The following is a 24,026-nucleotide window of genomic DNA, read 5'->3' on the forward strand; positions in this document are numbered from 1 at the left end:
ATATATCCTTATGTACATATTCTTTATCCCCTTACACTGTGTATAAGACAGTAGTTTTTTTGGAATTGTTAGTTAGATTACTTGTTCGTTATTACTGCATTGTCGGAACTAGAAGCACAAGCATTTCGCTACACTCGCATTAACATCTGCTAACCATGTGTATGTGACAAATAAAATTTGATTTGATTTGATTTGAAGATTTGATTTGATTTGAAATTCCACAAATTAGCTTTTAAGAAAGCACACCAGTTAATTGAAATGCATTTCAGGTGACTATCTCATGAAGCGGGTTGAGAACCCACAAATCCCGATGCACCAGATACTCAACTAGTCTAAAGAAGGCCAGTTTTATTGCTTCTTTAATCAGAAGAGACAGTAGCAGCAACATTATGTACAAAATGAGTTACAAACAATGTGAAATAACAAACAAAATAGCACAGTTGGTTATTAGCCCGTAAAATGGCTGCCACACCCTCCGGCGCCATTATCCATGCGAGGGTGACTCCCATACTACTGAACACAACAGACTGTCACTCACATACTACTGAACCACAAGAGAGGGTCACTCACATACTACTGTGTTCTAGAAGCTTTGCTCATGATTCATGAGTGAACTCTTTACGCATTGCAATCCTGTGCTTCTACACCTGCATTGCTTGCTGTTTGGGGTTTTAGGCTGGGTTTCTGTACAGCACTTTGAGATATCAGCTGATGTACGAAGGGCTATATAAATACATTTGATTTGATTTGATGTTAATGGAAAAATGTGCCTGATGTCAAGCCTTCACTCTTAAAACAGCAACTACTCCAAAATATCATATCAATCCCTTTTTCACAATATATAGAGTGAGGGAAATGTTGTGCTATTCTTATAACTAATTTCTGTGTTCTATTCATGTTCGGTTCTAATAACCAATTTCCTTGTCCACACAAGTGGCTGACTGTACAAATCACACCTATCAGTAGCTGCAATTTAGCATTACGCCCAGACCATTTTTTTTTGAACGAATGACCGTGTTTTGAGAACAAAATAAAGATATCTCAGTTTCAAAGTCTCAGTTTAGAGAGGAGAAGCCTCGTGGGGTGTTGATCTATCACATGTTATGAAACAGTATTGGTCACATGAATAGAACAAACCGGTAATTGTTAATTAATTATGGTAAATCATGCAAATATAACATGCCTCTGTATCGCGGTATATAAGGCAACTGTTGGGACAGCCCCGGGAGAGTTTTCTGACAGAAATGTGTACTACGGTGCATTGAGATGGTTGGAACCTCTCCAGCACGCTGACAAATAAATTATGATTAATTTAAGATTGACTTTGAGTGTCCCTATGTAAGAATTTCCATGACCATAGTGAAGAACAGTAGATGTTCCTTCTATCTCTCAGTGAGACATAACTGGTAGTGGTACCGAAAGCTTCCCTTCTCTATGTGTTGTCCTTGCCATGTTGGGTAGAAGCCCTGCTTGACCATGAAGTGGCCCTTTGAGAATTGGCCATTTGGCCGACAGTGAAAAGACTGGGCCTGCAGAACACTGTGGCCTCCTTGAATACCGGATACCAATGCACTGGATCGATGCTGATTGGCATTGTGTGTTTCTCCACTCTTTAATGAGAAGCAGAGAGACTGGAATGATGGTGAGTCTGAGGGGGACGATATGGTTCCCCAACTGGTGGTCCACAGGCCGAATTGGACCCTCTGGTGATTTCAATAAGTTTTCTGACCAATTATTTATTTTTTGTTATCGAAAATCAGAAACTGTAAAAACACCAGGAAATTAGCTCCAAGGGATTTTATTTTAGGAAATCTGTACCTAAGTATTTCCTTGCATTGACTAAATAGAGAGACGATGTGATCGTTTCTCAATGTAATCTAGGTTTGATATTATTATGTTTTTGTCAAATTCTATATCTGTTTGGGTTTATTGCGGTCAATTTGCAGTGTACAAAGTATTTGTAATTATATTCTGGACCACTGACCATTCGCTTTTAAAAAGATGAATTAGATTAATAAACAAGGTAGGTAATAGAATGTAGTTGGGAATTCAATCCGTATTGCAGAAGTATGGCGCAAGATACACGTTGTAGCTTGATTGAAATTTAAAGGCAATGTTCCCGCGTTCGCGGAAACTTCATTCACACATGTTCCCGCGTTCGCGGAAACTTCATTCACTGTGCATATGTCAGCTCAATCGAAAATGACCAAGGCTATTTCAACTCGGATCTTCGGCGATACTTCCGTGGGAGAAATTGATTCCAATCCTTAGAGACTACAGCCATTGCCCTCTAATGTTTTGTCTTTGATTTCTACATTGAGTTATTGGACAGCAGGTTGGATTCACTGACGCTGCAGGTCTGGGGTTAACCTATGATCTGTGGTGAATGCTCATTGGTTCTTTGTCCTTGTTGACTTTCTTGCACAGGATAGCCCAGCTGACATGATAACACCTTATCCAAAACATTGGATTACTGGGAGCTTCAGGGGTAGACAGGATACTACAGCATTGAGAATAAGCCTTGGCTTACCCTGCAGTGCTAAGCCAATCTCACCAGACAAATATATATATATATTTTTTTATATAACTTTATATAACTTTAATTGGGATTACAAATGTATTACCTTCTAATATATATATTAATAAAAGTCACCTTGTCCAAGAGAGATTTACATGGTAATCAAAACATCACACCTGAGTAAATCTACATGAAACACAGCCCTTATTTTAAGTGTTTCTAAAATCCCCTATGGGAAAAATGAATGGTGGAAAAACGATTGGAATCATTTCCTTGTTTGACCACTAGGTTTTATGGGTATTATGACAGCTCCACTGTGGGGCTCTATTATGTGGATACATTAACCCAGATCTTGTCTTCGCAAAGGCAAACCTGCACTGGTCTAAGTTTAGGCATTGGCATTTTATCTGGACCAGCAGATAAAAGGCCATAAACCAAGATAAAGTATCCAGGGTTGAATGACCAACAAACTTCTCTGTCCTCTGAAGAGGGGCGAGGTGAGGGGCCCGAACATAGTGCTGTCCTGTCCTGGCTCTAAAAACATATTGTAATACAGATCCTCTACTCTTTCTAAATAACTATTTGAACTATACTGTATACAAGGATATTAATATGTATATATGAATAGTGTGCAAATATTATTTTCGTTGTCTCTTGGTGTCTTTCCTATATATAACTTATATTGTATTTATTTGTTTTGTAATATCTTATATTGTTCTTGTCTAGTACTGTTTTATGTGAACTCCAGGAAGAGTAGCTTATGCATGTGCAGTAGCTAATGGAGATCCTAATAAACTAAACTAATCAATCCTACACACCAATCCTCTGGTGGTGACGTCAGTCAGCCTGTCTCCAAACGGGACCACGCGCAGCAGCAACTCAGTGGACTAGTCTGGCGTTCGCTGTGCATCTCCGGACGCAACATCGCCCGTTAGCTGAACTTTCAACAGACACCTCATCTTCAGAAACTGGGAAACAAAAATGGGTACGTTTCTATTTAAATATGAATTCCTTTTTCTGTTTGAGTTAAAAACTTGCATTATAAAATTACAACTTGTTCCATGCCTGTTCTGTTTGGTCCCCCCACTGAGCTTTCTCCGCGCAAAGCGCATCTTAAATTGTCATGTTTACAATACGTTTCAACCCAATTAATTCTGACCGGGTTTGCTAGGCTATCAGCATTAAAGAGTAGTTGAACAACTTGTGCAACTTGATAAGAGGGAGATCAATCTCAAAGGATTTCCATAGAGTCAGCGCAGCAGAGTAGTTCCAACAGGAGTTGACAACCCAAGTCACTATCAGTATAAGTTTATATATATATATATATATATGATAGTAACTTGGGTTGTCAACTCCAATATATGTATATTAATCCACATACTGCTCTTTGTTTCTTCTAACTAACTGGCTTATTGATCACAAATCCATGTTTATAATGACAACTTAAATGTTCCTGTGTAGATTGGTGTTGATGGAAACATGATATTGTTTATTGATTGGTCAGACAAATGCATTCTCCAATAAGCCTATAGAAGAGTGTGAGATTGATGACTGACGTATGGAATGATTTGAGGGTGTTTTTTTGCAGCTAAAGACATCTGTGTATGCAACTCAGTACAGCTGTTACTAATGCGTTTCAGAGTTATGTGGGCAGACAGTGGATGAGTTTTAGTTTGTAGACAAAAACATCCATTATTCTGTGTCATTTGGTTATCAAAACAAACTTGGAGGCCATAGACTCCATCATTTTCACCTTGTCTCAGTCTCTGGGCAAGTCACGCTGTGTCGTGCCATGCGATGTGAAGGGCTGAACTGGGACTGGGAGTAGTTATACTAGGGTGTAAATCCTGTGTCCCACTGGGCTCTCTGACTCAGTCCCAAGTGTTGTCCATCTGTGTTGCCAGCCACCCTGGGGATGCATGCCTGGGAGGAGAGAGCTAGCTAGGCGCCAATGCCACAGGTTCAGCAACATACTTCTTAAAGGCTCCCAGCAGACTTATGAGCTTTGTGGCTGTAAGAGACTGTGTGCCAGATGGGAGAGACAGTATAGAGGACTCTCAGTCGCCCCCATGTTGTCTAAGCTGGAAAGCTGCAGTCATAGTCTTTTATGTTCATAATATCATAATGCACAGCCCTTCATTAACAAGAGTAGCATCATTCTCATTCATGCAGAAATAGACTGTTGACCCTATCCAAGGTAGGCCTCATTTTTTGTTTTGTTTTCAGTCTACCACAGTGGTAACCAATAGTATTTGACTGGGTTAGCTGAGCCTTCCTTCTTACAGTGATAGATGGGTTCTGAGAAAAGAAAACCAAGGGAATGGAGCTCTCCTGTTGATTTGCAATGGTGCAGCTGAGGCTATGGAGGGACTGGGAGGTGAAAACACTGACAGTGTGAGAATGTGTATCAACAGCATTCATTCATTTCCTCTGAAGCTCCCACAGTGGACTCATTGTGCTCCACATTTGGCCCCGCTCCTTTGTGTGTGACTTCAGTGGCTGTTGATGCAGTGGGAAGTTCACTGAATTGAAAGTTGCGGAGTAGACGGACTCCCTGTAAGATAACACATTGCAGCCCCTCATCCTGTATCTCTCTCTCTCTCTCCCTCTCTAAGAGGATATTGGCCTGCATTACAACTGACCATGTGCATTGTCCACTGCCTCGGGCTCTGTTCATATTCAAATCCTCTCAGTAGGACTTTAAGACAACAAGTCCCCTAGGAGGCATGGGAACGAGTAATTCCATTTGTATTCACTTCAACCACTTCAACCTTCCATTGAGTGAAGTAGTGATTGCTGATGGTCTTCTTGTAATGAGGTATTGGTTGAGCACGGGCACACCGGTAGCGTCCACACCGGTAGCGTTTGCCGGCCAAAGGTACTTAGCACCTCTGAACAGAGTGCCAGCTGTAATTTGCAACCTGAGTGCAAACCGATTCTACATGTAGATTTGTGCGAAAATGTCGCCAGTCAGACGTGCACAGGCAGGGAGGACCCTAAAACACACTGCGCCGAACAAACGCCAGACCGACATTCGGTGCGGTGTGTGCCATCCATATAACTCTGTCACCACGAGAACCACTAATAAGAAGTGAGCTAGCAGCCTGTAATGTGTTGATGACTATCATGACCACTGAAAAGTAGCAAACAAGCGTAAGGATCTCTCAAGTGGTTTGGATGGTTGAACTGTTTTCTTTCAGCGTAAATCAAATCAAAATCAAAATCAAATTTATTTGTCACATACACATGGTTAGCAGATGTTAATGCGAGTGTAGCGAAATGCTTGTGCTTCTAGTTCCGACAATGCAGTAATAACGAGCAAGTAATCTAACTAACAATTCCAAAAAAAACTACTGTCATACACAGTGTAAGGGGATAAAGAATATGTACATAAGGATATATGAATGAGTGATGGTACAGAGCAGCATAGGCAAGATACAGTAGATGATATCGAGTACAGTATATACATATGAGATAAGTATGTAGACCAAGTGGCATAGTTAAAGTGGCTAGTGATACATGTATTACATAAGGATGCAGTCGATGATATAGAGTACAGTATCAACGTATGCATATGAGATGAACAATGTAGGGTAAGTAACATTATATAAGGTAGCATTGTTTAAAGTGGCTAGTGATATATTTACATCATTTCCCATCAATTCCCATGATTAAAGTGGCTGGAGTAGAGTCAGTGTCATTGACAGTGTGTTGGCAGTAGCCACTCAATGTTAGTGGTGGCTGTTTAACAGTCTGATGGCCTTGAGATAGAAAGAAAAGAATGTCTTACGGTTGTTCAGGGATACTTGTTGTTTTCCATGCTTTGTAGGAAAACACACTGAAGACTCTGCTGTAGATTAAATCAGGAATGCAGGCATGTACTGGTGACTACACCCCAAAATAAACAGGATGACTTGAAGCCATGGAGAACAGATGATACTTCTCAGAGATCCGACTGTAGATAACTGACAACTGTCTACAGTATATTTGATTCCCTCATCTCTTTCTCCTGGAGGTGGTGTCACATTTAAAACATTCCCCACTGTTTCTCTCATGCGTCTATGGTGTTAAATATGTACTATACCAGTGGATATACTGAGGATGTGGGAGGATCTGGATCTTGGCTCTGACTGGGGCCTGTGAAGCCCAAAGTGAGACTTGATTCAGCATGGAGTTAGATGTGAGACTTGATTCAGCATGGAGTTAGATGTTCCCAATGTTCTGCAAACTTCTATTCAGCTCTAAAGTCAGGTGACATTCACCTGCCCACTTAGCACTGACCTCCGTTGCTATGTACCTCCTCCATGTCAACAGCCCTGAGTAGTAGCTTGTGAAATCATGCAGCACTAAACTATGGCCCCTTGGGAAATTAGCATGATCTAAACTACGGCCCGTTGGGAAATTAGCATGATCTAATCTATGTCCCCTTGGGAGATTAGCATGATCTAAAACTATGTCCCATTGGGAAATTAGCATGATCTAAACTATGGCCCCTTGGGAGATTAGCATGATCTAAACTATGGCCCCTTGGGAAATTAGCATGATCTAAACTATGGCCCCTTGGGAGATTATCATGATCTAAGAAAGAGAGGATAACTGATCATTCATGATATACAGCAGTTGAGAAAGTCATTTTTGTCTTCAATACAGGGATCTAGGAGTGACTACTTGCTGTTTCATTATTTAAAGTAAAGGTGGCATCAATATTTGTCTGCCATTGCTGCACCTACCGCCGGTTTATAGCGGTTCTGTAAGGAAAGAGGTGGCAGATGCCAAAAGGGGAAAATCACAAGCTTGTCAATTTATAATTTATAGAGACAATTGTCAATATGAAAGAGAAATTAATAGGCTTGTGAGTTTTGAAGTATATACTGGTTAACATGTAGGGCTGTCTTGTGACTGCAGGAGTAAAGGCTAATCAAATAAAACTAATTATGGACATACTTGACTCTGAACAGCTCGTCTCTGTTAGTTTTAGAGTGAGACATTGATAGCCAAAAAGAGAAGAAAAAAAATCCTGCATGGAAACTCTTGAACTCCTTAGTTTAAAAAACAGTTTTTGTCTGTTGTTTACAGCCAGCACTCAACACAATAGTTCTCTGGAAAGAGTGATTCACAACTGGCGTTAAACTTCGAGATCTAAACGGAGCTCCATTGTTTATGACTGTAATCTGAGAAAGAGATAAATATTCACTTGATTGCTAACCCACTTTCGAAACTCTCGTTTCATGACTCATCTAATGAGTGCAGTTGTCTGTCATCGGATTTGTGTGCCTCTATTACTCAAGGTCTACAACTTGGTGATGTTTGACAACTTGTGTGAAACGTTGCTCGTCTCCCTAAATCCCAATGCTGATGTCTCCATCGACTGTAATTTTAGAACGTCATTCTTCACTGCACTGATACACTAAACATACGTTGTGTTCATCTCTGCCTAATCAAACGGTCTTTCCCAAACTTATCTGAGGAACATACATTGTGTTCATCTCTGCCTAATGAAACGGTTTTTCCCAAACATATGAGGAACATACATTGAGGGGATTAAGCTGCCTATCAATGACTGTTTTTTAAACCAGTGGACAGCCAGTGAAAAATGCGCTCTTATAACAGCTGCATAGTGTGGATCCCAGCCTATGGAATAAAAGTGGGTCTTTTATTGCTCAATCTAATACATGCTGATATAAAATGTAATCCATAGACCTAATGGACACATTCTCAAACTTGCACACTTTTGATACACTTAAAGGGGCAATCTGTAGTTGTTACATGGATTTTTGGATTTATAAATTAGATATATTAATGTAAAGATATAATTTAATCGTGTTGTTATATGTAGTAGACAGCGATGGGTTAGAAGAAGCCTACATAACCAACCCATAAATGAAAATATAACATCCATATATGGCCAGCTATGTAAACTTTAACAGTGATTTATCCTGCAATAGATGTCGTTCAATTGGTAAACATACATTTTTGTCTTCTTCTAATGCCTCTTAAGGGGAAATTCATCTAAAAGTAGCTGAATGTAATCAGATTACATTACTGAGTTTGGGTCCAAAAGTTACGTTACTGATTACAATTTTGGACAGGTAACTAGTAACTGTAATGGATTATATTTAGAAATGTATATACACAGTGACCCTGTATTCTAAGCTGGACAAGGGGAAAGGAGAGGAAAGGAGAGGAGAGGAAAGGAGAGGGAAAGGAGAGGAAAGGAGAGGAAATGAGAGGAAAGGAGAGGGAGAGGAGAGGAAAGGAGAGGGAAAGGAGAGGAAAGGAGAGGAAATGAAAGGAGATAAAATTAAAGGAAATGAGAGGAAAGGATATGAAATGAGAGGAAATGAGAGGAGAGGAAAGGAGAGGAAAGGGGAGGAAATGAGAGGAAAGGAGAGGTAAGAGGGAGAGGAGAGGAAAGGAGAGGGAAAGGAGAGGAAATGAGAGGAGAGGAGAGGAAAGGAGAGGAAAGTAGAGGGAGATGAGAGGAAAGGAGATCAAATTAAAGGAAATGAGAAGAAAGGAGATGAAAGGGGAGGAAATGAGAGGAAATGTTCCATAGCTGTGAACGTCATGCCACTGGGCGAGTGTTTTCACTCTCTGAATCAACGGCTTGTCAACCGATGCCTGAGCAATAACAGAGGGTGAGATAATGTTTCCCATGCTCTTAGTTGATTCAAGATGATCTCGGTTAGAGGTCGTGTGTGTAGGCAGGGTTGGGGAGATACATGTAAAGGATGTGTATTTGAACCCAATAATGGTTGAATTCAATAAGTTTAAGCTGCCTATCAATGACTGTTTTTGAAACCAGTGGACAGCCAGTGAAAAATGCGCTCTTATAACAGCTGCATAGTGTGGATCCCAGCCTATTGAATATAAGTGGGGCTTTTATTGCTCAATCTAATACATGCTGATATAAAATGTAATCCATAGACCTAATGGACACATTCTCAAACTTGCACACTTTTGATACACTTAAAGGGGCAATCTGTAGTTGTTACATGGATTTTTGGACTTATAAATTAGATATATTAATGTAAAGATATAATTTAATCGTGTTGTTATATGTAGTAGACAGCGATGGGTTAGAAGAAGCCTATATAACCAACCCATAAATGAAAATATAACATCCATATATGGCCAGCTATGTAAACTTTAACATTGATGTATCCTGCAATAGATGTCGTTCAATTGGTAAACATACATTTTTGTCTTCTTCTAATGCCTCTTAAGGGGAAATTCATCTAAAAGTAGCTGAATGTAATCAGATTACATTACTGAGTTTGGGTCCAAAAGTTACGTTACTGATTACAATTTTGGACAGGTAACTAGTAACTGTAACGGATTACATTTAGATAGTAACTTACCCAATCCTGTTAGAAGAGCACAGCTGGTCCCAGGCCCAGTCCAGATGATGAAAACAGGAACTGGGGACAGCTCATAAATAACTTAAAATGCATATTTGTGTGAAGTCTGCAGAGATGCAGTTGTGCCTGTTTGCTGTTGAAATATCTGGAATTCTCACATGTGACCTATGTCGTTCCACCACCGGTGCAAGGCTAATGTTACAAAGGATAATTACACATTTACTCAGTCACTCAACCATTTGTTTATGGAGTTTCATTAATCACAATATTGCCCCCTCTTGCCTGCCCAACATGTTTAAAAAAAAGAAGATTATTTAGACATTTTCAGTGGCATTCATGAGTTTAATTAAATATGTGACAAACCGTCTCTTTTCGGTCTTATGTTCCAACATTTGAAATTGAGTTTTTTCATTGGATAAAAGTAGAAACTCGGAGCTTCAAAATGGCATTTGGCATTTGCTCCCTGCAGTTGGAGGAAACATGGGGAAGTAATGCTGCTTTAAAAGTTACTAAACTTAGAATCCCATTTAGGAGAAATAGGCATTTAAACATTTTTGCTGTGATTTTCACACTTGCTCCACATGGGAAACATATATTTAGAAAATTAATACTTTCACTAAATTGCCAAAATAGATTCTCTGAACATTATCTCACCAAGATACCCCATTAGGCAAACCATTTGCAGAATTAAATAGCCTTTTGTTGTATAATAAAGCTAACATTTCACATTGAACAGCTACAACATTGTTCTTTGTTTACCCCCATTTAGCATTGTTCACACCCTCTATAGCCTTTGACACACTCATCTCTTAAATAATTCACATTGGAACACATGTGGCCATGTTCTAAAGCACTGAGATAGTGGTTAAAAAACAAAGAAAATAATTCAACAATAACATACTTTATGAACTTCAAGTGCTGAAGGTAGTAGGCTACAATTAGGAAAAAGTTCAAACACACAAACACACAAAGACTTGGGTAAAAACACTATCTCGACTTAGGCCTATATCATAAGATCCTTTGAGTAACTTTGGTTCAGGTCATGTTATGATATGAACAACGGAATCTGGCTGGAGAGCATATTTATGTCCTGCCCTTTGGAGCAGCAAAAGTCTGATATTCTCAAACATATATGCTTACCGGGTTGTGTCCAGTCCAGGGGATGCTTTCACATCTCTGGGAGGAAGGACATCTACATTGGACAGCTGCTGACACCTGGTTCCATCTGAGTGAAAGCTCCTTGGCCACAACAACACCAGGCTCCAGACAACTACAGCTGTTAAGGAGGAAAGCAGAGAAAATTAGACAAGACATTAAAACCTTGCATACCAAGCAATAATGCTCAAAGTACAAAGACAACATTTGTGAAGTGTTGCTTGTTCGCCCTCCATCATCTCCTTGTACTGGAGGCAGAGAGCAGGTTTATGCTGAAAGACAAATTCCAGAAAAATAGGTTAAAACATGAATGAATTAATGTCTTATAGCTTGTTATTGCCCCTTGACTACTACACCTATACTAAAACGCCTTGTACACACTTAACCTGCTTCCAGGTCAAAAATGGCAATGCAGACACAAGATAACTAGCTAGATTTAGCAAACATTTAGCTTCATAATTACCAGCTGAATAGATGTAAATGGTATTTGACAGGGAAGCCTTGAGTTACAGAATGGACTGTCTTTCTCGTGAATGTCCCCCTCGTTATCTGAACTAATCATGGCTAGGCATAATTATGTATTTTCTCAGTGTCTAAACACCTTCGTGATTTCATATTTTATTTATATTTACAGTGTACAAAAATGTTTGTTAGTAAGGCACATGAAAGTTTACATGTTCAATAAGGCATTTCCGGAAGGAAAAATATATATAATTTTGATGAAAAAACAAAAAAATGTTATGTTCAAATGCCTCTTTTGTGAAGTAGTTACGTGCGACATACTCCCAGCTTTCTGCCATGGGTCACATACGCTTAATATCCATATTAATGCGTTATTTGTCATCCAATCTGAACGATTTCTGGTGCTCTCTCTATTTGGCAGAGGATCTGACCAATCTTCTTTGTCAATTAAACGGCAGATGAGTCCCACAAATCCTCTCAGACTATCTGAGCGGCTCTATGGTGAAACCACTTAGTCCAACCAAAAGACCACTGCTATTTTATCCCTTTCTCATTCTCTCCCCACCTCTCTCTTTTCCTTTTCCACATTCCCACCTCTCCTGCTGTTCTCTACTCCTCTTCTTTTGCTTCTCTCCTCTTCACTGCTCATTCTCTCCACACATCCACACCTCTCTTGTCCTCTCTGTCTTCAGTGTGGCTGGTTGATTGCCCACCGCCAACATTGTGGCTCTGTCTAAGCGCTCATGTTAATTTGTTGAGTTTAATAAGTCCTCCTACGGTCACAAAGAGGACCGTTGTGTATTGTGAAATTAAATGACAGGAATAGAAGTTCCTGAGTGGGAATGCTTGGCCCCTCCCTCTCGCTTTTATTAAGGGCCTATTCACCATCCCACAGTGGGAGGGGGGGGTGGTTCAATGCTCTGACCTCCAGAATTCACCCTTGTTAGAGAGTTGTCACATTGCCACATGGTGCTGGAAACAGGATGGAATCTCAAAGCCTTAAAATGTCCTGGATATGTAAATGATTACAGCCTTCCTCCTCCAGATTTGCTAGGAGCTGAACACTTGTTCCGTTTAACATGGTCAGTCGTACTGAAGACCTCGTCGGTCTGATTTTTTGTTGTTGTTGAGCTTTTGTTATTGAACATTATGTAACAAAGTTACGAAAGCTTTTTTTTTACCATAGCCTTTTTATTAACTCAAATAATGTGCATTATGATAATGCAAAGTACCTTATAAGATCATCAAACCCATGGTGGGCAAAGTGTCTTCTGATACTCTGTATACTGACAGTAGCCTAGCTAACGGGGTAGCCCTTTCCTGCCATCAATGTGGCAAGTGTCAATGTGCAGCAGGTAGGATGGAGTCAGGCGCAGGACGCAGTACTGACTAAAAAAAACTACTTTACTCGAATAAACAACAAAAATAATTCCACGCAGGGAAAATACTCCAGCTCACAGAAATAGCGAACACTTAACAGCGAACAAACACGCACAAAACCATGTGGGAATCAGAGGGTTAAATAGGGAATAACTAATAATGTAATGGAAACCAGCTGTGTACAATCAAGACAAAACAAATGGACAATGAAACGTCGATCGGTGGCAGCTAGAAAAACAGTGACGTCGACCGCCGAACGCCGACCGAAACAAGGAGAGGCACAAACTTCGGCAGAAGTCGTGACACAATGACCAAAAACGCTGCTCTTTGGCCTCGTGTGGAATGTTATTCATATTTTCCATAATTTCATAATGAATAAAAAACGAATAAAATCCATTGTTTCTATCTCAAACAGTTTGTTACATTTCAGTTTTCTGTGATGTATATAAAGTGTAATATTGAAGAAAACTCAAAATTGAATATATTTCAACTCTATATCAGACATGGTACAAGTGTCTTTTTTTAAGCCAATAACCATATGTGTGAGGTGTAGATTTTTTCAAAGTAGATTTGTTTTAGACTACCAAGAATCACTCGGTGTGACCCTGATTTAGCCCGCTGCAGTTAAAGGATAAGGGATATTTGTCATCCCTGTCTGTGGACAAACACTCTATGTCAGTGCGTTGTGTGTTTCTGCACGCTAACATTTCCAGAAGGCCTAGGTAAAATAATGGACAGAGAGCCTCAGAGAGACACACTGATGATGTACATCCACAGCCTCTTTGAATAACTGGGCCACTGTAGTGCATTAGGATCTGCTGGGTCACTGTAGTGCATTAGGATCTGCTGGGTCACTGTAGTGCATTAGGATCTGCTGGGCCACTGTAGTGCATTAGGTGCTGCTGGGTCACTGTAGTGCATTAGGATCTGCTGGGTTACTGTATTGCATTAGAATCTGCTGTGTCACTGTAGTGCATTAGGATCTGCTGGGTCACTGTAGTGCATTAGGATCTGCTGGGTTACTGTAGTGCATTAGGATCTGCTGTGTCACTATAGTGCATTAGGATCTGCTGGGTCACTGTAGTGCATTAGGATCTGCTGGGTCACTGTAGTGCATTAGGATCTGCTGGGTCACTGTAGTGCATTAGGATCTGCTGGGTCACTGTAGTGCATTAGGTGCTGCTGGGTCACTGTAGTGCATTAGGATCTGCTGGGTTACTGTAGTGCATTAGGATCTGCTGTGTCACTATAGTGCATTAGGATCTGCTGAGTCACTGTAGTGCATTAGGATCTGCTGGGTCACTGTAGTGCATTAGGATCTGCTGGGTCACTGTAGTGCATTAGGATCTGCTGGGTCACTGTGGTGCATTAGGATCTGCTGGGCCACTGTAGTGCATTAGGAGCTGCTGGGTCACTATAGTGCATTAGGATCTGCTGGGTCACTGTAGTGCATTAGGATCTGCTGGGTCACTATAGTGCCCTATGACTCTACAGTACTAGAGAGAAACATATTGTCCATGACACCATGTAGCTTCTCATACACTCTTTCCTCTGTCCATATTACACATGGGGACTGTACTGCCTACATATGGGGACTGTACTGCCTACATATTGGGACTGTACTGCCTACACATGGGACTGTACTGCCTACACATGGGGACTGTACTGCCTACACATGGGGACTGTACTGCCTACACATGGGGGCTGTACTGCCTACACATGGGGACTGTACTGCCTACACATGGGGACTGTACTGCCTACACATGGGGACTGTACTGCCTACACATGGGACTGTACTGCCTACACATGGGGACTGTACTGCCTACACATGGGGACTGTACTGCCTACACATGGGGACTGTACTGCCTACACATGGGGACTGTACTGCCTACACATGGGGACTGTACTGCCTACACATGGGGACTGTACTGCCTACACATGGGACTGTACTGCCTACACATGGGACTGTACTGCCTACGCATGGGACAGTACTGCCTACGTATGGGACTATACTGCCTACGCATGGGACATACTGCCTACGCATTGGACTGTACTGCCTACGTATGGAACTGTACTGTCTACGCATGGGACTGTACTGCCTACGTATGGAACTGTACTGCCTACGTATGGGACTACTGCCTACGTATGGGACTATACTGCCTATGTATGAGACTGTACTGCCTACGTATGGGACTGTACTGCCTACGCATGGGACTGTACTGCCTACGTATGGAACTGTACTGCCTACATATGGGACTGTACTGCCTACGTTTGGAACTGTACTGCCTACGTATGGGACTGTACTGCCTACGTATGGGACTGTACTGCCTACGTATGGAACTGTACTGCCTACGTGTGGGACTACTGCCTACGTATGGGACTATACTGCCTATGTATGAGACTGTACTGCCTACGTATGGGACTGTACTGCCTACGTATGGGACTATACTGCCTACGCATGGGACTGTACTGCCTACATATGGGACTGTACTGCCTACGTATGGAACTGTACTGCCTACATATGGGACTGTACTGCCTACGTTTGGAACTGTACTGCCTACGTATGGGACTGTACTGCCTACGTATGGGACTGTACTGTCTATGTATGGAACTGTACTGCCTACGTATGAGGCTGTACTGCCTAGACTGTACTGCCTACGTATGGAACTGTACTGCCAAGTATGGAACTGTACTGCCAAGTATGGACCTGTACTGCCTACGTATGGGACTGTACTGTCTACGTATGGGACTATACTGCCTACGTATGGAACTGTACTGCCTACGTATGGAACTGTACTGCCTACGTATGGAACTGTACTGCCTACGTATGGGACTGTACTGCCTATGTATGAGACTGTACTGCCTACGTACTATACTGTCTACGTATGGAACTGGGGAACTGTACTGCCTACGTATGGGACTATACTGCCTACCTATGGGACTGTACTAGCTACGTATGGGGACTGTACTGCCTACGTATGGGGACTGTACTGCCTACGTATGGGGACTGTACTGCCTACGTATGCGACTATACTGCCTACGTATGGGACTGTACCAGCTCCGATGCTTGTCTTATGTGGCAGGGCTTGCAAACTATTACAGACTACAAAGGGAAGCGCAGCCTCGAGCTGCCCAATGACATGAGCCTATCAGACGAGCTAAATCATTTCTATGCTCGCTTCGAGGCAAGCAACACTGAGGCATGCATGAGAGCATCTGCTGTTCCGGATGACCATATGATCACACTCTCCGTAGCCGACGTGAGTAAGACCTTTAAACAGGTCAACATACACAAGGCTGCAGGGCCAGACGGATTACCAGGACGTGTGCTCCGGGCATGTGCTGACCAACTGGCAGGTGTCTTCACTGATATTTTCAACATGTCCCTGATTGAGTCTGTAATACCAACATGTTTCAAGCAGACCACCATAGTCCCTGTGCCCAAGAACACAAAGGCAACCTGCCTAAATGACTACAGACCCGTAGCACTCACGTCCGTAGACATGAAGTGCTTTGAAAGGTTGGTAATAGCTCACATCAACACCATTATCCCAGAAACCCTAGACCCACTCCAATTTGCATACTGCCCAAACAGATTCACAGATGATGCAATCTCTATTGCACTCCACACTGCCCTTTTCCACCTGGACAAAAGGAACACTTATGTGAGAATGCTATTCATTGGCTACAGCTCAGCATTCAACACCATAGTACCCTCAAAGCTCATCACTAAGCTAAGGATCCTGGGACTAAACACCTCCCTCTGCAACTGGATCCTGGACTTCCTGACGGGCCGCACCCAGGTGGTGAGGGTAGGTAGCAACACACCTGCACGCTGATCCTCAACACTGGAGCTCCCCAGGGGTGCGTGCCCAGTCTCCTGCTGTACTCCCTGTTCACCCACGACTGCATGGCCAGGCACAACTCCAACACCATCATTAAGTTTGCAGACGACACAACAGTGGTAGGCCTGATCACCGACAATGATGAGACAACCTATAGGGAGGAGGTCAGAGATCTGGTCGGGTGGTGCCAGAATAACAACCTATCCCTCAACGTAACCAAGACTAAGGAGATGATTGTGGACTACAGGAAAAGGAGGACCGAGCACACCCCCATTCTCATCGACGGGGCTGTAGTGGAGCAGGTTGAGAGCTTCAAGTTTCTTACTGTACACATCAAGAACAAACTAGAATGGTCCAAACACACCAAGACAGTCGTGAAGAGGGCACGATAAAGCCTATTCCCCCTCAGGAAACTAAAAAGATTTGGCATGGGTCCTGAGATCCTCAAAAGGTTCTACAGCTGCAACATTGAGAGTATCAATGGTTGCATCACTGCCTGGTATAGCAATTATTCGGCCTCTGACCGTAAGGCACCACAGAGGGTAGTGCGTACGGCCCAGTACATCACTGGGGCTAATCTGCCTGCCATCCAGGACCTCTACACCAGGCGGTGTCAGAGGAAGGCACAACAAATTGTCAAAGACCCCAGCCACCCCAGTCATAGACTGTTCTCTCTACTACCACATGGCAAGCGGTACCGGAGTGCCAAGTCTAGGACAAAAAGTCTTCTCAACAGTTTTTACCCCCAAGCCATAAGACTCCTGAACATGTAATCAAATGTCTACCCGGACAATTTGCATTGTGTGCCCCCCCAACCCCTCTTTTTACGCTGCTGCTACTCTCTGTTTATCATATATGCATAGTCACTTTAACTATACATTCATGTACATATGTACGGCCCTCAATTGGGCCGATCAACCAGTGCTCCCGCACATTGGCTAACCGGGCTATCTGCATTGTGTCCCGCCACCCACCAACCCCTCTTTTTACGTACATGCTACCTCAATCAGCCTGACTAACTGCTGTCTGTATATAGCCTCACTACTGTTATAGCCTCTCTACTGTATATAGCCTCACAACTGTATATAGCCTCTCTACTGTATATAGCCTCTCTACTGTTATAGCCTGTCTTTTTACAGTTTTATTTCTTTACTTACCTATTGTTCAACTAATACCTTGTTTTGCACTATTGGATAGAGCCTGTAAGTAAGCATTTCACTGTAAGGTCTACACCTGTTGTATTCGGTGCATGTGACAAATAAACTTTTACTTGATTTGATTTGTATTGCCTACGCATGGGGACTGTACTGCCTACGTATGGGACTGTACTGCCTACGTAAGAGACTGTACTGCCTACGTATGAGACTGTACTGCCTACGTATGGAACTGTACTGCCTACGTATGGGACTGTACTGCCTACATATGAGACTGTACTGCCTACGTATGGGACTGTACTGCCTATGTATGGGACTGTACTGCCTTGGTATGGAACTGTACTGCCTATATGGAACTGTACTGCCTATGTATGAGACTGTACTGCCTACGTATGGAACTGTACTGCCTACGTATGAGACTGTACTGCCTACGTATGGAACTGTACTGCCTACGTATGGGACTGTACTGCCTACATATGAGACTGTACTGCCTATGTATGGGACTGTACTGCCTACATATGAGACTGTACTGCCTACGTATGGAACTGTACTGCCTACGTATGGGACTATACTGCCTACGTATGAGATTGTACTGCCTATGTATGGGGCTGTTCCGCCTACATATGGAACTGTACTGCCTACGTATGGAACTGTACTGCCTTTTCCACGTATGAGACTGTACTGCCTACGTATGGGACTGTACTGCCTATGTATGAGACTGTACTGCCTACGTATGGGACTGTACTGCCTACGTATGAGACTGTACTGCCTACGTATGGAACTGTACTGCCTACATATGAGACTGTACTGCCTACGTATGGAACTGTACTGCCTACGTATGGGACTGTACTGCCTACGTATGGGACTGTACTGTCTATGTATGGGACTGTACTGCCTACGTATGGAACTGTACTGTCTATGTATGGGACTGTACTGCCTATGTATGGAACTGTACTGCCTACGTATGAGATTGTACTGCCTACGTATGAGATTGTACTGCCTACTTATGGGGCTGTTCCGCCTACATATGGAACTGTACTGCCTACGTATGAGACTGTACTGCCTACGTATGGGACTGTACTGCCTATGTATGAGACTGTAATGCCTACGTATGGGACTGTACTGCCTACGTATGAGACTGTAAGACAGTCGTGAAGAGGGCTGCCTACGTATGGAACTGTACTGCCTATGTATGGGACTGTACTGCCTTGGTATGGAACTGTACTGCCTACATATGGAACTGTACTGCCTACATATGAGACTGTACTGCCTACATATGGAACTGTACTGCCTACGTATGGGACTGTACTGCCTACGTATGGGACTGTACTGCCTACGTATGGAACTGTACTGCCTACATATGGAACTGTACTGTCTATGTATGAGACTGTACTGCCTACGTATGGAACTGTATTGCCTACGTATGGAACTGTACTGCCTACGTATGAGACTGTACTGCCTACGTATGGAACTGTACTGCCTACGTATGGGACTGTACTGCCTACATTCATGAGATTGTACTGCCTATGTATGGGGCTGTTCCGCCACATATGGAACTGTACTGCCTACGTATGGAACTGTACTGCCTACGTATGAGACTGTACTGCCTACGTATGGGACTGTACTGCCTATGTATGAGACTGTACTGCCTACGTATGGGACTGTACTGCCTACGTATGAGACTGTACTGCCTACGTATGGAACTGTACTGCCTATGTATGGGACTGTACTGCCTACATATGAGACTGTACTGCCTATTGGATGGAACTGTACTGCCTACGCATGGGACTGTACTGCCTACGTATGAGATTGTACTGCCTATGTATGGGGCTGTTCCGCCTACATATGGAACTGTACTGCCTACGTATGGAACTGTACTGCCTACGTATGAGACTGTACTGCCTACGTATGGGACTGTACTGCCTATGTATGAGACTGTACTGCCTACGTATGGGACTGTACTGCCTACGTATGAGACTGTACTGCCTACGTATGGAACTGTACTGCCTACATATGAGACTGTACTGCCTACGTATGGAACTGTACTGCCTACGTATGGGACTGTACTGCCTACGTATGGGACTGTACTGTCTATGTATGGGACTGTACTGCCTACGTATGGAACTGTACTGTCTATGTATGGGACTGTACTGCCTATGTATGGAACTGTACTGCCTACGTATGAGATTGTACTGCCTACGTATGAGATTGTACTGCCTACTTATGGGGCTGTTCCGCCTACATATGGAACTGTACTGCCTACGTATGAGACTGTACTGCCTACGTATGGGACTGTACTGCCTATGTATGAGACTGTAATGCCTACGTATGGGACTGTACTGCCTACGTATGAGACTGTACTGCCTACGTATGGAACTGTACTGCCTATGTATGGGACTGTACTGCCTTGGTATGGAACTGTACTGCCTACATATGGAACTGTACTGCCTACATATGAGACTGTACTGCCTACATATGGAACTGTACTGCCTACGTATGGGACTGTACTGCCTACGTATGGGACTGTACTGCCTACGTATGAGATTGTACTGCCTATGTATGGGGCTGTTCCGCCTACATATGGAACTGTACTGCCTACGTATGGAACTGTACTGCCTACGTATGAGACTGTACTGCCTACGTATGGGACTGTACTGCCTATGTATGAGACTGTACTGCCTACGTATGGGACTGTACTGCCTACGTATGAGACTGTACTGCCTACGTATGGAACTGTACTGCCTATGTATGGGACTGTACTGCCTACATATGAGACTGTACTGCCTACATATGGAACTGTACTGCCTACGTATGGGACTGTACTGCCTACGTATGAGACTGTACTGCCTATGTATGGGGCTGTTCCGCCTACATATGGAACTGTACTGCCTACGTATGGAACTGTACTGCCTATGTATGAGACTGTACTGCCTACGTATGGGACTGTACTGCCTATGTATGAGACTGTACTGCCTACGTATGGGACTGTACTGCCTACGTATGAGACTGTACTGCCTATGTATGGAACTGTACTGCCTACATATGAGACTGTACTGCCTACGTATGGAACTGTACTGCCTACGTATGGGACTGTACTGCCTACGTATGGGACTGTACTGTCTATGTATGGGACTGTACTGCCTACGTATGGAACTGTACTGTCTGTATGGGACTGTAAATGATGTAAAGAATGGGACTGTACTGCCTATGTATGGAACTGTACTGCCTATATGAGATTGTACTGCCTTATAAAGTATGAGATTGTACTGCCTACTTATGGGGCTGTTCCAGATTATATGGAACTGTACTGCCTACGATGAGACTGTACTGCCTACGTATGGGACTGTACTGCCTATGTATGAGACTGTAATGCCTAACGATTATGGGACTGTACTGCCTAATTGATGAGACTGTACTGCCTACGTATGGAACTGTACTGCCTATGTATGGGACTGTACTGCCTTGGTATGGAACTGTACTGCCTACATATGGAACTGTACTGCCTACATATGAGACTGTACTGCCTACATATGGAACTGTACTGCCTACGTATGGGACTGTACTGCCTAACGATTATGGGACTGTACTGCCATAACGAATGGAACTGTACTGCCTACATATGGAACTGTACTGTCTATGTATGAGACTGTACTGCCTACGTATGGAACTGTATTGCCTACGTATGGAACTGTACTGCCTACGTATGAGACTGTACTGCCTACGTATGGAACTGTACTGCCTATGTATGGGACTGTACTGCCTTGGTATGGAACTGTACTGCCTACGTATGGAACTGTACTGCCTACGTATGAGACTGTACTGCCTACGTATGAGACTGTACTGCCTACGTATGGGACTGTACTGCCTATGTATGGGACTGTACTGCCTACGTATGGGACTGTACCGTTAAATGAAGGTTAAATAAAAGTAAAGAATATATACTAGGGAATAACTGTCACAGATTATAAAGTATGTAGGCTAGGGCATAACAGATTTTATAGTATATAGACTAGGGTATATCAGATTATATAGTAGGGTATAATTGTCACAGATTATAAAGTATGTAGGCTATGGTTTAACAGATTATATAGTATATAGACTAGGGTATAACAGATTATATGGACCAGCCCTCCCTACAATACTAGACCAGACCAGGACCAGCCCTCCCTACAATACTAGACCAGGACCAGCCCTCCCTACAGTACTAGACCAGGACCAGCCCTCCCTACATTACTAGACCAGGATCATCCTCCCTACAGTACTAGACCAGGACCAGCCCTCCCTACAATACTAGACCAGGACCAGGACCAGCCCCCCCTACAGTACTAGACCAGGACCAGCCCTCCCTGCAGAACTTGACCAGGATCAGGACCAGCCCTCCCTACAATACTATATCAGGACCAGCCCTCCCTACAGTACTAGACCAGGACCAGCCCTCCCTACAGTACTAGACCAGGACCATCCCTCCCTACAGTACTAGACCAGGACCAGGACCAGCCCTCCCTACAGTACTAGACCAGGACCAGCCCTCCCTACAGTACTAGACCAGGACCAGCCCTCCCTGCAGAACTTGACCAGGATCAGGACCAGCCCTCCCTACAATACTAGATCAGGACCAGCCCTCCCTACAGTACTAGACCAGGACCAGCCCTCCCTACAGTACTAGACCAGGACCATCCCTCCCTACAGTACTAGACCAGGACCAGGACCAGCCCTCCCTACAGTACTAGACCAGGACCAGCCCTCCCTACAGTAGTAGACCAGAACCAGCCCTCCCTACAGTACTAGACCAGAACCAGGGAATTAGCCAGTAGGTCAGAGGGTGAGATGGGGGTTAGTGATAGTGTCAGCAAAGATGGGGCTGACGCAATTAACAAGATTACTTTCTTTGGATTTGTGTCTCGTGGGAGCAATAGTCTTTCAATGATAAGAGTAGGGCATAGACATGACTGTGTCTGTGCAGACAAAGCTTAAGGAAGCCAGTGGATGTGAAGGAGCCCTAATCTACCACCTTCCATTTGAAAGCATGTGCCTGACACAGATAACTGCCAGGCACCTTTGTTGTGTCAGCAGGGAGCTACAGTACCATCAACGATAGGTCAAGTTAACATTCATCACACTTCAACATGCTATGGTTGATGTCTGTATTGCTCAGTCCATATTGTTAATTGTCTTCTGATCTTATTCAAAACCATCGCTTGAACTTCTCCCATGTTGATCCTTCATCTGTTTTCCTTCCAATTTAGGCATTTTTGAAAAGAGGAGAACTGTTTGACTGTAGATGGCAATTAGGGTAGCAGCAGAGTTATAGTGAGTCCAAATGTTTTAGAGCTTCCAGCTAATCCCCTCCAAGGTCATCTGCAGGGAGCCAGAGAGGCAGAGAGAGAGAGAGAGAGAGAGAGAGAGAGAGAGAGAGAGAGAGAGAATATATTAGGCTGATTTTGAACAGTGGGAGAGTGGGGGTGTAGTGTGGTGGAGGAGGACCATTAAAGAAGGAGTCTGGATGACCAGCCTGTTGGCTAGGTGCCCACAGAGCATATTCAACAGCTCCACAGATAGCTCTTTGTGCTAGCCTCCTTTAGCGCTGCTGCTAAACAACCGTAAGACAAAAGTATCTGAGGTTCCCCCAGTGCAGCGCTGAGAGGTGTTCACCATATGAACAGGAATACTGGCCAGACCCTGGCCATTCATACACAGCCAAAAGGGTACGCTTGAGATGTATCGAGCAGACTTTTAAATATAAACTAAAGTAACCTCTCAGACTTTCTATGTGCCTTTTCAGGTCTATATTAAAATTAATACTTTTGTGGGATCAGCTCTTCAACGGCCACATATCTGGTGGTGCTACCCTGTGGTATAGCTGCGGATGGATACTGCTTCTGGCATTCTGATGGAATTTGCTAATGGCCCTCTTGAGTGATGTCTGATTAATATGGCTAGTTTCTTGTTAATAAAGATAACGTAAACTTTTTTTTTAATTGAACACTGGAATACACCACAGAAAAGTGATCGTTTTCTCAGTTTTATATTTATCAAATTCAATCAACCAAATTTCAACCATAAAATAATGTACAATTTGCACTGGTTATGAAAAGCAACAGCTGAACAGAGAATAATTAGACCAATGTTCTTATAATTAAATAATAACATG

The 24,026-nt window shown here is 43.1% G+C and overlaps 1 protein-coding gene across 2 annotated transcripts in view; it reads left to right on the forward strand.

The window, feature by feature from the left end:
- The first annotated feature begins 3,364 nt into the window (after positions 1–3,364).
- Positions 3,365–24,026, forward strand: part of LOC112242871 (neuronal membrane glycoprotein M6-b) — a 62,986-nt gene continuing 42,324 nt past the window's right edge. For both annotated transcript variants that reach the window (XM_042319966.1, XM_024410729.2), the window contains exon 1: positions 3,365–3,503. In XM_042319966.1, coding sequence (XP_042175900.1) covers positions 3,500–3,503 — 4 coding nt within the window. In that variant the 5' untranslated portion in view covers positions 3,365–3,499. The remainder of the gene's footprint in view (positions 3,504–24,026) is intronic.

The sequence above is a fragment of the Oncorhynchus tshawytscha genome, linkage group LG03, assembly GCF_018296145.1.
Source record: "Oncorhynchus tshawytscha isolate Ot180627B linkage group LG03, Otsh_v2.0, whole genome shotgun sequence".
Classification (NCBI taxonomy): Eukaryota; Metazoa; Chordata; class Actinopteri; order Salmoniformes; family Salmonidae; genus Oncorhynchus; species Oncorhynchus tshawytscha.